Below are 15,315 nucleotides of genomic sequence, written 5' to 3'. Positions count from 1 at the left end.
TATTTATAGGTACTCGTCTTATTTGTAAACCGCAGGTTACTATCAAGGTACCGAAGCAAATCTCTCGATTGTAGTAACTAGACCATTCTGATAAATGCTTCCTTTCAAATGTACCTCAACCGGACCTTGTGTCCTGCCTTTTCGAACCCTGATGTTAGAACGCCCTTCTATATACAGTCTTTGTACAATAAGATGTTATTAAGCCACAGCTATTGGATGGAATTCAATAAAATACTGAAGTGGAAACAACCATGCAATTAAGTTTAAGAAGTACAAAATCCTTCATCCGCGAAAATAGTTCAAAAGAACAATGCAACACATTTTATCATCGTATTGAATTGCCATGTGTTCTCAAGGTACTTCGTGTCATGTATGTGTCTGCTAAAAATTGGAAAAAAAAACAATGTTCTGATTTTGAGCTTTAACCCACCTCCTACAACGATCTTCCATGCTGTCTTACTATACAGTAGCAAGAGCCATAAATGCGAGTGAGTCTCAAGCACAGTCGTCGTGCATCCAGTAGACAGGTGAAATCAGATGTGCTAGACACTACTACGCTCGAAACAACGGAGGAACTACAGAGGAAGTTCATCTATACCGGTAGCTTCATATTCGTCTAAAACTACATAAAGAAGCAGCTCTTGTTAAGGAAGGACTTGCTGCACTATATGGAAACAAAAATAAACAGCATTACAATACTGCAAATGCATTTGCCCAAATGAGGTAGTCAAAACAATTTTCTAAACATGCAGGTCACCGGAAAAGCAAACATTATCCTGTGGAATAATTAATACAAGAATCAGAATCCAGTGCAAATGAAGCAACAAACTACGCAACAAATATAAGGAGTTTATCAGGGCTAACACTGAGAGAAGCGATCGGTGGAGTTTAATACCAGAGCTAACAATGAGAGACGCGACCGTAGGGGTTTTTACCAAGGCTAACAATGAGAGAAGCGATCGGTGGATATGCGCGTGTATTTATTTTTATTTTTTTTAAACTCGGCTGGAAACTGTTTTTAAACTCCATTCTGTTTTGGATTGATTATGTAAGTAAGTTATAAGCAAGAATAAAGGGAATTCCTGTAAAGATGTCACCAATTCATCATACTGAATTAAGGAAGATGCGTAAACCTACATTGGGGTATTAAATCAACCAAAAAAAAAAAAAAAACCCGATCCTGTAGATTGTATTTTTATTTTATTTTTTTATTAAAGGGGATTGCCAGGATGCAAAATAATGACAGAAGTCACCTCAGTGGATAACATTTTGTTTTGTTTTTGGTCTTGCTTTTTCAGAATTGAAATAATAATAATAATAATAATAATAATAATAATAATAATAATAATAATAATAATAATAATAATAATAAATAGCAAGTTTTTTGTTTTGTTTTTTAGAATCCAGAACATAAGCATTTTATTCCCCTGGTTGAAATGAAATAATGCCTATAGGTTTCTGTGTGCAATACCGATGAACCGTAATAAGCAAGCGTATCATAATGGCTTGCCGAAGTTGCTGCTGCTGCAGTTTTGGTCCATTAAACGAGGATAATGCAAGATTCTTTCTGCTGGCACTATTGATCATCCTCTACCTCCTCTGTGGTGCCGCTGTCTTTTCAGCTCTGGAGCAGCCGAAAGAAAAGCAGGCAAAAGAGAAGTGGGCGCAGAAGTTTGACAATTTCACGCAGAAGCACAATCTTAGTAAGGCTGAGCTGGTGAACTTTCTGAGGGATTATGAAGAAGCCAACGTTGCTGGGATCCGTGTTGATCACATTCGACCACGCTGGGATTTTACTGGAGCTTTTTATTTTGCGGGGACGGTGGTTTCAACTATAGGTAAGTTGGTAAGGTGTAGAGGAAATAAAAACTCGACGCATGCTCAGTTAATGTCTCTCTGTGGAAGAGCCCTGAGATTTTATCTACAGCAATCGATTTTTGACCTAGCAGTTTTCCCCAATTTCCTTTTTGTGATATACCTGTGTTATCCAGTTTATGGATCCAGGTTTTTACCATTCTCATTCCCGATCTCAGTACTTACAATTGACACAATTGGTTGCTCTTAGTTTTGTTGTTTCTTGCTGGAACATGACGTTTAGTAATGGCTCTCTGGGTTGAGGTCAGTTGTAATGTTACAATTGACCCCACAGACCATTAGCTGAACTATATTTGGGCACATGAATCTTACACTAAAGGAAACAAAATGTTCATATGTCACAATTGTGACTCAGAGTGACATTCTTGCTTGATAAAGCCTATAATTTTAGCGATGAAAAAAAAGCCTTATGTAAAATATTTTATTTTTAAAGATAAAAGATGTTCAGTTTTTGAGTTAAATAAAAACAAACACCTTTGCTTCATTTGAAAATTGATCTTATTCAATAAAACATTCAATTCTTGAGTTAAATTAAATGTGTTGTTGTTTATTTAATTATACTTCACAGAATGTTACATCTGAACCCACCCCCGTTACAACTGTAATTGTAACATCGGAAACCTTATATTTCAAGTACACTTGTCATATGTATATCAGCTTTTAAAGCAGCATAACTATGGGGATTGGCAGAGGACAGATGTAAGTTGTTTGTATCAAAGTCTGGTCAAACTAGCTCAAATCATCTGTGCGTAATGGAGAGAAAGGTAAAAAAAAATGTTACAACTGTCTCCAGTCTCCCATATATATATATATATATATATATATATATATATATATATATATATATATATATATATATATATATATATATATATATATATATGTATATGTAATGTAAAGTACATTGCACAATTTAAGTACTGCTAATAACTAAAAGGAACCTTTTACGTCTATATCTGTATCCTGCTGTTTTTATAGTTTTGTATGAAAATGTATTTGGAGCGGAGGAGGATATCCTGTGTGTACATTCAGATAATGTAAAGTGACATTTCAGCTGCCTGCCTTCTTTGTTTCCTCTTTTCTTCCATTACATGGTAAATTACATGCGATCTTTTGTGGAGTCACTGGCAGCACAGTAACTTTAGATAAAAGACAAAGAGAACAAGCAAGAATGTTGTCATCTAAAATGTATGTATTCACTGTGTTCATAGGAGATAAGTATACAAGCAAACAACCTCTAGTGGCAGTTCCTATCAATCAGCATGCAGTAATTTTAGTAAAACATCAATTATATTCTGCAAATATTTGTCCTTTTTTTACTTTACTCAGTGTAATTAATGTAGCTCTATCCTTTCATTTGGCATAAGTAAAATTTTATTTGCCAATGAGAAGCTATTATTATCTCTAAAATTAGGAGAGTAGGCTGTTGAATTGAATGCAATTTGAAATCTATCACGCTTCTTTCCTTTTCACAAATGAAGCAAACTGACAGACCTGTTGAGATCTGAAACAAAAGGTAGAGTGTGTGGTTTGATTTTTTAATATAAAACTGCATGTTGTACTATGCCTTTGTTTGTTATAACGATTGTGTGACCATACATTGTTTGGCCGGTGTTTATTGGCATAGACGTCCCTCAGAGAAAGCAGAGTTAACGTTCATTCCTTTTCGGTGCTCATCAAAGGTGCGGGATTGGCAGAACCAGAGCTGAAAATCCTCAGTACAGGATATTGCAATGTAAGCGTCATACGTTGTCCCCCAAGCATATGTCCTTAAGGAGGAGAGAGCAGATCTCTCCTAGTTCAACTGATCGTTGGCCCAACTAATCAATGACAGTTGTGCTAACCTGTAAGTTTTCCGATGTGGATTATAGTTAAACTAGCACACTAATTTGAATACTAATGTTTTCCTTAAATGAGCATAGAAGCATCAAGTGCAGTTGTTGCATCAAAAAAAGGCAATAAATTAATATAAATTTCAATCAGCGACATAGATTACTAATGTATTTTAAACCAGTTCAAAATTCACATACAATAATAAAATAAACAATACATAATTTGAACATTTACACATGTGTTACTACTGTATTTGTAAGCTTACATTCTTGCAAGTACCTTTTTTTAAACTAAATAAACAAGTAAAAAAAAGCCAATACAGTACATAAATAAATAGATTAGGCTACAATTTTGAAAATAATTACCAGTTTTCGGGTGCTGAAGCACTATTAATTTGTTTAATTTTACCAAGGACTAAAAAAAATAAGCGTTTGTGGAAACACTTGAAAGAGATCATTGCAACTTTGCTTCCCTAAATTGGGCATTTTGATTTTAGTCAATGCACATGTGTACCTGTTTGGGTACAGGGTAGCACTGAAATGAAGAGCTGTGTGGTCCAGCTGTCTTTAAAAACAGAAACCAGTTCCATTTTATTTATCTTGAAGTACTTGCAGGTGTTCATTTAAATGATTGACACTTAATGATGGATTCAATTACAAACTACAGAGCTGCTTCAGTGTATTATTCCCATGTGTAATGTCATATTTAATGGCCCCTCAGTGGATCTGACTATGCAAAGTTGTTGATGTGTCTGGCTGGAGTCTCACTGGCAGTGCAGTCTTTACTGTCTGGTAGTGTAAGGGAGGAAACCCTGAGGATTCAATGATCCCTGCTGGTCAAGCACTCAGCGATTTCAGGCAGGGAATCCCCAGCTGGACCCTTTCGTCCAGGGTTCAGTAGCTTGATTTCATCCATCGCTAAGATTCGGAAAGTGAAAAAGAGGTGTTACAATGTACAAATCTACCTTTTTTACATACATGTACCAGCAAAATGAATAAGGGCTCTGCTAATCAGTAACTGACCACTGAAGAAGCAACATGTCTACAGATTAAACGATACAAATTAGTCTAACAAAATTAATTACAACTTTATTTGTTAGTTATCCGATTTGATTTGATTAGACTGATTTATATAGTCCTCGACTACATTTTATGTTATAGAAATTTTAATACTACACCACAAGATGTGTTCTTGCATAACACACTGCAAAATGTGAATAAGGGATGTACTGCACTGTTTTAAATGCAGAAGGCATATCTTTAAAAAAAAGATTTATTTATCAATTCTTGAGATCCTCTCATCTCATGTACCAAAACTCTAATCACTGATAATGATAAGATATCAACGCATCTCCCTAAAGCTGCAGTGTTGAGCAAACCCTAATGAATACAAAGCAAGCAGGCTGGAATAAAGATTTAGATTAGCATGCTTGCAGCCTGAAGAAATGAAAAACTACAACAACAACTCAGCCACCTAAATGCATTCTAGTTAACTTAGTGGTTGACATGTGTTTAATTGTGGAAGCCTGAGCACACAGTTCACTTTGGATTATGATTCGAATAAATGAAATGCCAATTCCAATATAGCATAGGCATTGATCATTCTACAGTAACTTCTTACAAAAGGGTCACTCAGACATGTCTTTGTTTGCCCGCAACGACTGGTGCTTTCAGGAGCGGTGGCCCTAAAAACTTGTTCACTGATTATTAAGGCCTCCACTTGTCAAGTTTCATTGCTCTGCATTGTTTTATCCACAACAGCAGCACAGCATGGCAATGTGACCTTTTCTGTGTTTATAATTTAAGGTAGGGTGATAGAGTCTACATGTTTCAAGTAAGCAAATCTTTAAAAACCTAAAGGCTTTCACCTTAGTTCATTAAAAAGACAAATGTCACGGTGGGCGGGTCAGGTCAGGTAAGCAGATTGCTAAGGCTCTGCTTTGAAAGCTATACAATCTCTGTTTTTGTTCTTTCCATATAATAGAAAATTGGATCCCAAATCAGTAAACTGTCGATAGTCAATGTAATGTAGAAATGCCTTACAAATGTTTCCAGCACCCTAACAATAGCTTTGACAGTTTTCCTAATGTATTTTAAGAATCAACATGCGTAATACTGTATTTGAATGTACCACATACAGTAGTTCTCATAGCCAGCCTTGCATTAACTTTTGTTCCGTTATTAACATCTCTGCATGTATTGGTTAACAGAGCATGAGTAGTTGTTAAAGGCTTTGTTCTGTTGCTAAATATTTCCCCGCTGTCACAGAGTGCATTGATGATGCAAACAAGGGAAGAAGACACTTACACGGGATTGTAAATTTTGAAAGCAGTCAGTCAATACACACAGCAGCCCACACACTCAACATAGGAAAAGTAGCTGTATTGACCATGGGAAAGTTTGTTAAGGTTCCAGCTCTCTTATTGGCTACTTTATTAATAACTGCCTATATGTATACTCTATCGATATCTAATTTATTCAGGGCTGGCATATTTGCTTAACAGCGAAAGATTATCCCTCTTCTGTTCTCTCGGTCTGTAAGGGAAAAGAAGGAGCTTCAAAGCAGCAGTGATCTAGTGGGAATTCATCGTGTGTTGTGTAGGCAATGTGCATTATGGAGCTGTATTATGTTTATGGAAATTAGCTTCAAACAGACATGGTACAAAGAATGAATAACAACAGTCCAGCAACTGGAAGATGGTCAGATTAGAAAGAAAACCAGGGGACTGAAATATTAAAGCTGCCTGAGTCATTGATTCCAATTAACAGGTTTTGGTGCACACAAGGATTTTGGAAGAGATTCTTGGAAACATCAACATGTACAGTACAATAAAATCAGATAGAAGAGCATTCATTAAATTTCCCTTCATTCATGGAAACTTGTGTGACCTAATTAACTCTCATACTGTCAAAGAAGGATCTCAGAGTAGGTACTGGTAATCCACCTTTCTCAAGCTTGGTCAGAGGCGAGTGCGAACGAACAGTAATTTATGAAAATTCAGAGGATAGAAAATATTCCTTTCAACTCCTTCAAGTGTTATTTTGCTATTCAGAGGAGCCTGTTTGATGCTTCTTTTGCGTGGGTGTGTCACTTCAAAATGAAAAGGTGTAATGCTTGAGACTTAAGGTGATCAGAGAGTTTTATTCATAAGCTACCAGCCTTCTCGTTTCAAATTAGGTTTTATGTTTTATTAGTCTTTATGTCAAGTAGAGGAAGAAAAACAAATGTTACCATAGAAAGGTTTTTTCCTTGCTCACAGCCATTGCCATTCATTCTGTGCTGACCATTTGCTTCATTCATTGCAGGCTGTATTATATTTATTCGGATTAGGAAGTTGATGCTGGTTGTTAAGATCAATTAGACAAGCTCTGTGATAACTCAAGGGAGTTGGATTTAGTTTTATTTGCAATTGTCGTGTCACAAGTGTTTTGGCTGGAATTTTAGAACAGTCCCTGCTAGGGTGGAACAGGGGATAAAAAACAAATTAGAATAGGAACCCGTGCCAATTCATATCATGCAAGTGTGCTTCCAGGCCAGGAAACCCTGTTGAATACTAGTTACAACCACTGCAAAAACCAGGGAGGGGGGGTCTTCTAGACATTTGCAATGGAAATTGTCCTTTCTTGAGGCTATTGTCATGTCTATCATTGTAGGAGGCTGTGGATTGAATGACATGTATGTATGTACGTATGTATGTATTAATTATTTTTTGCTTTCTCTAAATTAAAAATTTCATATTTCAATTTTACTACGTTGAAATTTTATATTATTGTATGTTCTCTTCATAACTCTTCAACCCTTGGCCTATAGAAAACATCTGTGCTTTTCTTGTTTTTCTTCCATAAAATTTATATTTATAAATTTATATATTTATAAAAGTACCAGTAATAGTGTTCTGTGCCCTGTTGGTATTATTAAGAGCCTGCATGTATAAATCTACTGCTCCACTGACACCAGATATGGAGTCTCCCAGCCAGGGATTATTAAATGTAAGGCCATGCTGCTTTGTGATTATTGCAAACAGCATGGCAATCATGAGGTGGTTTTTGGGCTCCAGAGCCCAGATCAATTTGGCAGATCATCACGTTCTTGTTAGTGTTCCTTTCTGACAACACATATAACGAGACTGAAGCGATGCAGCTTTTTTACCCTATGTTTTTTGTTTTCTAAACAGATTTAAATAAAACTTCTTATTCTATCCTTGTACGTTCCACAGTGAGAAAATGGACTTATATTATGTGAGTCTTTATTTCGTTCCATTTTATTATGGGGAGTTATGCCTTGTCGTCTCTGTCAGGCAATGAATAGGTCTATAAGGGAATCTGCTCCACAAACTACTGCTCATTTACATTCACAGTAATGATATTAAGTACCTGTATTATGGGTTTTCAATAAATATAAAAGAAAACAAAGTTTGTGAAAGGATTATTCAGGTATAGGATTGTATCTTTTCACCGTTCTTATCATCCTTGCTAGTTGTTCCTGCAGTGGTACATAAATTCAAGAACCAACCACAGGATATGACTAACAGTAACGCTTATAAAAATATATATATGGAGAGTATTTATATCATCTATATATGATATATACGGCGCGGTCTCATGTCAATTAATCCAAAAAGTTACCCATTTACCTTTAGATTTAGACTTGCCCATAAGGTTGAAACAGGGCCATGGTCATTGTTGCCAATGGCAATATGAAGATAAATATAGCTGAAACTAATATGCCGTTTTTTATCCACACTGCCTCCTGAATGGAAATTAACTGCAGGAGAGGAATACTGTTCTGTTAAGATAATTCTGGCCTCACCAATATAAATAATAATTTGATATTGTTTTGATGTGATTGTGCATGACTGTCCATTGCTTCTGGAAGCATGTGAACTTCATCTGCTGATGAGACTCTTTTCCACAGTTCTAAAGCTTAAAGAAAATTCTGAACTGGTAATACCAGCCATGATGTTTATTTGAGTGAGGTGGTTTAAAAAAATGAAGGAGGGAGGCCTGTAAGACATTACTTTTCCTTTCTAAAAGCAGATTACTACTTAATTTACAAATGTCAAATTCTCATTTTTAAATAAATCCATTAAACTGTGAAACTTACAATACTGTGTCTAATTGATGAACAATTTGGGACCATTATAAGGTAGCTATTTAGCAGAGATAAAGTCTTAATGATGTTAATTTCAACACAGTTTTTACCATTCTTATCCTTTTACACTTTGCAGGATTTGGAATGACCACGCCTGCAACAATTGGAGGGAAGATCTTCCTGATATTTTATGGCCTTATCGGATGTGCAGCTACCATTCTGTTCTTTAACCTGTTCCTAGAACGCCTGATCACGGTCTTGGCGTACATCCTCAAGGCATGCTACGAGAGGCAGCGGCGGTGGAAAGGGGGAATGCCCCAGGACAACAGAAGGAACTCAGAAGGAGGGGACAGCCTTGCTGGCTGGAAGCCCTCTGTTTATTACGTCATGCTCATCCTGTGTGTGGCAGCCGTTATCATCTCCTGTTGTGCCTCTGCCATGTACACGGACATTGAGGGCTGGACTTACTTTGACTCGCTTTATTTCTGCTTCGTGGCGTTTAGCACCATTGGGTTTGGGGATCTGGTCAGCAGCCAACACATGAGGTACGAGAACCAAAGCCTCTACAGGTTGGGTAATTTTGTCTTCATCCTCATGGGGGTCTGTTGCATTTACTCTTTATTTAACGTCATATCCATCATTATAAAGCAGATTCTGAACTGGATTTTAAAGAAGCTAGACTGCCGCTGCTGCCATCGAAAAGTGTTCAGATCTCGAAGGAACGTCGTGATGCCTGGTAACTTCCGGAGCAGAAGGAATGACTCCATTGAGACAGACATAATCCATGAGAGCGAGACTGACGGCCGCAGGATGTCTGGTGAGATGATCTCAATGAAGGACTTCTTAGCAGCTAACAAGGTGTCCCTGGCCATCATGCAGAAGCAGCTTTCAGAGACAGCCAATGGTAATCCAAGGCAATCAGGCTCCAACTCTCGACACAATGGCTTTTCAGACGGAGTAGGGGCCCTGGCAATCATGAACAACAGACTGGCAGAGACCAGTGTTGACAGGTGACAAATGTGTAACATATGGAAATTAGACATGAAGTATAATCTCAAATCTTTATCCACAACATTCTCTAAATTAATCCAAAGGCACCTCATGGCTGGCCTTTTCTTATTTATTTGTTTGTTTTTTTCTTTAGCCTGATGCACCAAAGCAAGTGCTGTCTTCTTGAAAGATCCAGCTGGTTCCCTATGATTTTTCCATGATAAATTTCAGAGATTGAATTATAGCTTTATATAATGGCAGCATACAGAACAGACTTGAGGTCAGAAAAGGATGATAAACCAGAATATTAGTCTTTCTTCATACAATGTTTTCATAAGCCATACTCTTCCTAATGGTACAAAATTGCTCAAGGTACCCCACCTTCCCTCATTTATAAATTATAAACTAGTCTAGGGAGGAGAAGAACAGCACTTTGCTTTATTAGAACTACTGGGTTGGGCCACCATTTACTGTGATTACAGACTTGACAAGAAGTAGCAGAGATTCCACAAGGTGCTGGAATATGTCACAAGGGATGTAATCCATTCTTTCAGTAATGTTTCACTCTATTGGTGTAGAGAGGTAGGCAAAGGATGATGATGCACCATTCGGGCTTATCTCACACATGCTCAATTTGATTGAGACCCGGGGTTTGTGGTGGCAAAGAAGAAGCCTGAAGTCTCTTTCATGCTCCTCAAACCATTGACACACAATCCTGGCACAGTTGAAGGGTTCATTATTGTCTTGAAAGTAGCCATTGCTATCAGGGTAAAAAGTGGTCAGGCAGTGTATGTCTCTTCTAGCTACAAAAATAACATTTTAGCCAAACAATTTCCCCAAAGACATCGGCCATTAAAATTTCATTATTACTGAAAACTACAACTAGCAAGATATACAGGTTGTGCATATGAGTAAATGCTAGTGCTAGGCAGCTGCACTGTTCTGTAAGGCATAATTTCATGGGAAGGCACATAAACAGTGCGCACACTCTATTCTGAGTGTACACAATACTTCAATACTTCAAAGACTACATGTGATATCTGTGATATCTGTCCTGGAGTAAAAGGTGAAATAACTGATTATAAGAATGGTACATATATAAGGTTATTTAGTGGTACTGAATCAAATAATTAGTATAGGTTACAGGCCTATACATACATTATGTACACTATGTATTATCAATAACTTATAAACCCTTGGTTATGTTTGCAGTCCTGTGGCCTCCTTACTGCAAAACCAGCTGGAGACTGAAGAGCAATAAAATGTTTTGGCATGATAGCTTGCATATGTTATGGTACGTGTTTCCAGTATAAATCAATTTTAAAAAATACATGCATCAATATATATATATATATATATATATATATATATATATATATATATATATATATATATATATATATATATATACACACACACACACACACACACATATATATATATATATATATATATATATATACAGTATATATTGGTGCATTTATTTTGTTTCTGTTTTTCCTTGACAATTACATGATAACCTGTGCTGTGCTGTTAATGCCTTTGTTTTGGTGTTTCAGCATGTAAGGTAGATAAAGATTTCTCTAGGCATGGTCACCATTAGTTTTTCTGGTGGAGACACCTTTCTTTTTCTGTGTCATACCTAGATGTCTGCATTACCCCCAATCCAAAAATGCATGTACTTTCCACTTAGAAGTTAATGAATACATAAATAATGTACTGTATAATGTCGTTGCATTTGCAACTAATGTAACTTGCAACTGAGTACCAGAAAGGTGCTTAATCAGGACAAACATGCATATAATGGAGAACATTAAACCCATTCTCACGCTGAACTTTCACAAACGCATCAGCAAGAAATAAAAATGACGCAAGCTTGTTTTCCTCAGCATTGTGACGATGCGCTCCAACAAATTCTAAATGAAAAAAAAAACAAAACATGTATTGCCATTCTTCAATAATAATCCACACCAAAAACCCGGGCTACCATCCAGAAACCAAAAAGAAATAAAGGTGTCAATCAACATTTAATAAAACATGCATGGACTGGATGTTTCAAATATAGTGGAAACTATTGTCCCCAAGGAGAACAATATGGCTGAGGGGAATATTTTCCCCTGGAGGACATTATATCAAGGAGACAATAGTTTTCCATTATACTGTACTGTGAAGAGGTGAAGGAGTGAAATATGGGGTTTAAAAGTGGTGGGTCCACTCTAGGCACTTTTGTGTACATTGGATACAATTGATATTAGACCTTGCTGCTCCACCTTTGGAAATGCCTTACCTAGGTGTTTCATACTTAGTGTATTAATAAACTCAAGAGATACAGAGAGATACATAGTATAGCAGAACTGAACTCAAATCTGACTTTGAGTTCAGTTCTACTATTTCACATACAAAAAAAAATTCACACACAGTTAATCCCAGTATAGTTCAACTCCTAGCTGCTGCCAGTCACAGTTTATAATGCTGACTGGAGTCAATGGATTGAGATGCCCTTCATCCTCTGCAGGTTATTGTAGAAGGCTTTATGATTACAGTGCTTCAGTCAACTGTAATGGCTTTTCCCTCAGTAAGACATCTTTCCCACTGAGAGAATGTTATTGCTGGTTTTGCCCTGTGGTCCATCCTCCTGTAACTTCCCAGAATTATCTTTCTGTCATTTAGAAAAAAATAATCTTCATGACAGCTGGAAACAGATACATCACATTTCACATTATATCTGACAGCTGTGAATGTAGCTAATGCATTGATCACAGATGACATGAACTGAAGAAGTAGAGCAATTAGGCTTGTTTGGATTTTGGGAGGTTAGGGTGAATGAAGAAAATGCTGTAAAACGGTTTGTGCGTATCTTCAGGAACTTCTTCACTGTCTTTCAATACCTTTACCTTTGCCTGGTCAGTCAGTGCACCTCCATTTCGACCTTGACACCCTCTACCATTCAGTGGTTTTGTGATTATTATGTCCACTGCTGTGGCTAACCTGTGACACTCCAGATGTGATAGGCTCACTAATTAACCCACTGTGCCACGTAGACCACTTTGTGTTGTTCACCTTAATTCGAGGGGACAGGTTAATTCAGAATAGGGTGATGAATTTAAAAAATGACCATGTAATCACCTAATTATCATGCTGTAAATGTTTCTCTTTTTGTATGAGGGAAAGTCTTGCAGAGGATCGTTATCATTCCCATTATAATACACCATGCTAGCTTTTTAACATCAGTCCTCTCCTGCAGCACATATCATTGCCTGAGTAGATAAAGGCACCAGAAAAGAAATTGAGATGACTACAGGTTTACTTTTCGATTACTTTGTGTCAGATTGCTTCATTTTGTACCACCTCCTTTAAAGTTAGCAGAATTCTGTGACTTTATAATAAGCTGTTGTTTCAATAACAAACATTATTGGAATCTTTTAAAGAAATACTGTGTATTGACATGAATGAGATGGCAAATTCTGTTAGCTCTCTGTACAAAAATAATAACAATTAAAACAATGGACTGTGTATGATTTCTGAAATGCAAAATACCATTTAACATTCCATTAATAGAACAAAATGCAATTTTATTTAGTTTAGCTATCCCGATACACAAGTACTTTAGGATTTATTTTAATGAAAGGCGCTATACAAAATAAATAAATAAGTAATGTTGGTATTACCAACACTTCAAAAACCTTAAAAGATTTAGACTGCTGAGAATAAACAGAAGAGCTCTCTGTAAAAAGACTGCAGAATAATGAATGAATAAGCAGAGTTGCATATGAGATTGCCGCACTCAGATTGTGGCTTTGTTTACTTAAAAGTTTCAGTGTGGAGTAACGCAAAGGCAAACAAAAAAACATAAATGTTGGCTTTAAAAAGTTATTTCTAATAAAGTGAAATAGATTAGTTCATTCTATATGAGTTCAGGTCGTAAAACGTTAATCTAGCCAGCCTCACTTTAGGGACTTCAGAATCGAAGATCTGCCAGTTCATTGACCTCTAAAACAACCACACATTTGTACAAATCATGTCTGTATAGAGTACCAGAGGCAGAAAAAATGACAATAAAACAGAAATGATACACCCTGAAAGGCACATCATAAATTGCTGTGATCTATTTTTCTACCTGCTGTTTGTAACTTTGCTGTGAGTGTTTTATTACGTGTTGTATGTGGACGGAAGTAAGGTAAAAATAAAAAAAATCAGCAATCTAGCTTTGTCAGCTGAAATTGCCCTTGACTCATCCCAGCCCCTTGTGTCCTCCTTTTCTTTTTCCATGTTTGATATCATTTTTATAGGGTTCTTAGCTTAGGCTCCAAGGCATTCCAATTAAAGTGAAGGTACACTGAAGATTGCTGAGGGCAATTAAACAGCTGTCCATTAAAGCAGCCAGGGCCCAGCACATGGAGATTTGTGTTGTGGTTGATAGACCTTTGGGACAGCTAACAAATTTTAACGTCATGCTTTTGAGAGACCACCTTCCAATTTAGACTCGGGAAAGAAACTTGCAAATCCATTCCTCTGGATGTTATCAGAATACAGCAGAATATTAGATTATTTCAGTTTGCTAACAAGCAAAACCCTTTGGTTATTATACTTTAATTAGCTTCCCACAGTCATTACAATTCCCCAAGTGTTTGATTGCTGACATTTTCTATAAAGTATTATTTTTTTTAAAGTATCACAGTCTGCAAACTGAATAATGTATCCAGGTATAGAAACAGCTTTGGTTTACTGATGGATGTGGGAGTACAATTATGGGTGAACACATAGTGAAATTATAGATTTAAGACCAATAGACTATACAGTAGAAATAGAATAGTCACTATACACAAATTTAGAGATACTTCATTTGTATTCACAAGACATTATGTGCATACTGCTTGGTGGTTGTCTACAGTCTTGGTTAATCAGGTAGGTCACCAGTTCTTGACCTTGCATTAAGGATTTCACATAACTTTCAAGCTACACAGCTGACCTATTTAACTTCATGGTAGTAGGGAGCTGGTTACTTCTAAATACGTAGGGAGGGAAACGTGTACAGAAAAGACCTATTCACACCAGACAGGATTCAACAAGTGAATGTGAAAAAATAACATTGGTGTCAATTTTTGAGATTTTGTCATGAGGTAGCTTGGGAAATGGCCAATGACCAATCAGAAAAGACTTGCATATCAAAATGCGCGCGCCTGTCACCACCGGCAGTAAAAATATTACTGTATCGCAGGACAAATCACATTGCATCTGGTGTGGATACACACAAATACACACTTCTTTGCTCTTTCTTGACAGGTTCTAAGCGGGTTACAATGTTTGTCATTTCTACACCAGGAGCTTTGTGAAATGGTCTCTGTTTGTCAAACCCTGAATAAATCTGGCAAGATTAAAAAAAAAAAATAGTTAACTTAAAAAAAATACTTCCAAGCCAGATTTACACTTGGTAAACACATTGTGGACTGCGTAAGCATCTTGATAGACTACTTGACTTTAATACAACATCTGAGATCTTAATTTCTATTGAACAGAGGGGGACAA

The 15,315-nt window shown here is 36.7% G+C and overlaps 1 protein-coding gene across 1 annotated transcript; it reads left to right on the top strand.

Annotated features, from left to right (window-relative positions):
- The first annotated feature begins 1,443 nt into the window (after nucleotides 1-1,443).
- On the top strand, nucleotides 1,444-11,029 carry LOC121330350 (potassium channel subfamily K member 13-like). Its single transcript, XM_041276810.1, has 2 exons — nucleotides 1,444-1,838; nucleotides 8,936-11,029. Exons 1-2 carry the CDS (start codon nucleotides 1,502-1,504, stop codon nucleotides 9,811-9,813), a joined length of 1,215 nt encoding a protein of 404 aa, XP_041132744.1. The 5' UTR covers nucleotides 1,444-1,501; the 3' UTR covers nucleotides 9,814-11,029.
- Nucleotides 11,030-15,315: the final 4,286 nt, after the last annotated feature.

This window comes from Polyodon spathula, chromosome 17, assembly GCF_017654505.1.
Source record: "Polyodon spathula isolate WHYD16114869_AA chromosome 17, ASM1765450v1, whole genome shotgun sequence".
NCBI lineage: Eukaryota > Metazoa > Chordata > Actinopteri > Acipenseriformes > Polyodontidae > Polyodon > Polyodon spathula.
The sequence above is the reverse complement of the archived record's forward strand: the minus strand, read 5'-3'. Positions and strand labels throughout refer to the sequence as shown.

Excerpts from the sequence above, each read along its gene's own strand:
- LOC121330350 (XM_041276810.1), top strand. The coding sequence starts at position 1,502 with ATGGCTTGCCGAAGTTGCTGCTGCTGCAGTTTTGGTCCATTAAACGAG. Across the intron at positions 1,839-8,935 it reads GACGGTGGTTTCAACTATAG|GATTTGGAATGACCACGCCT; the intron begins GTAAGTTGGTAA and ends TACACTTTGCAG.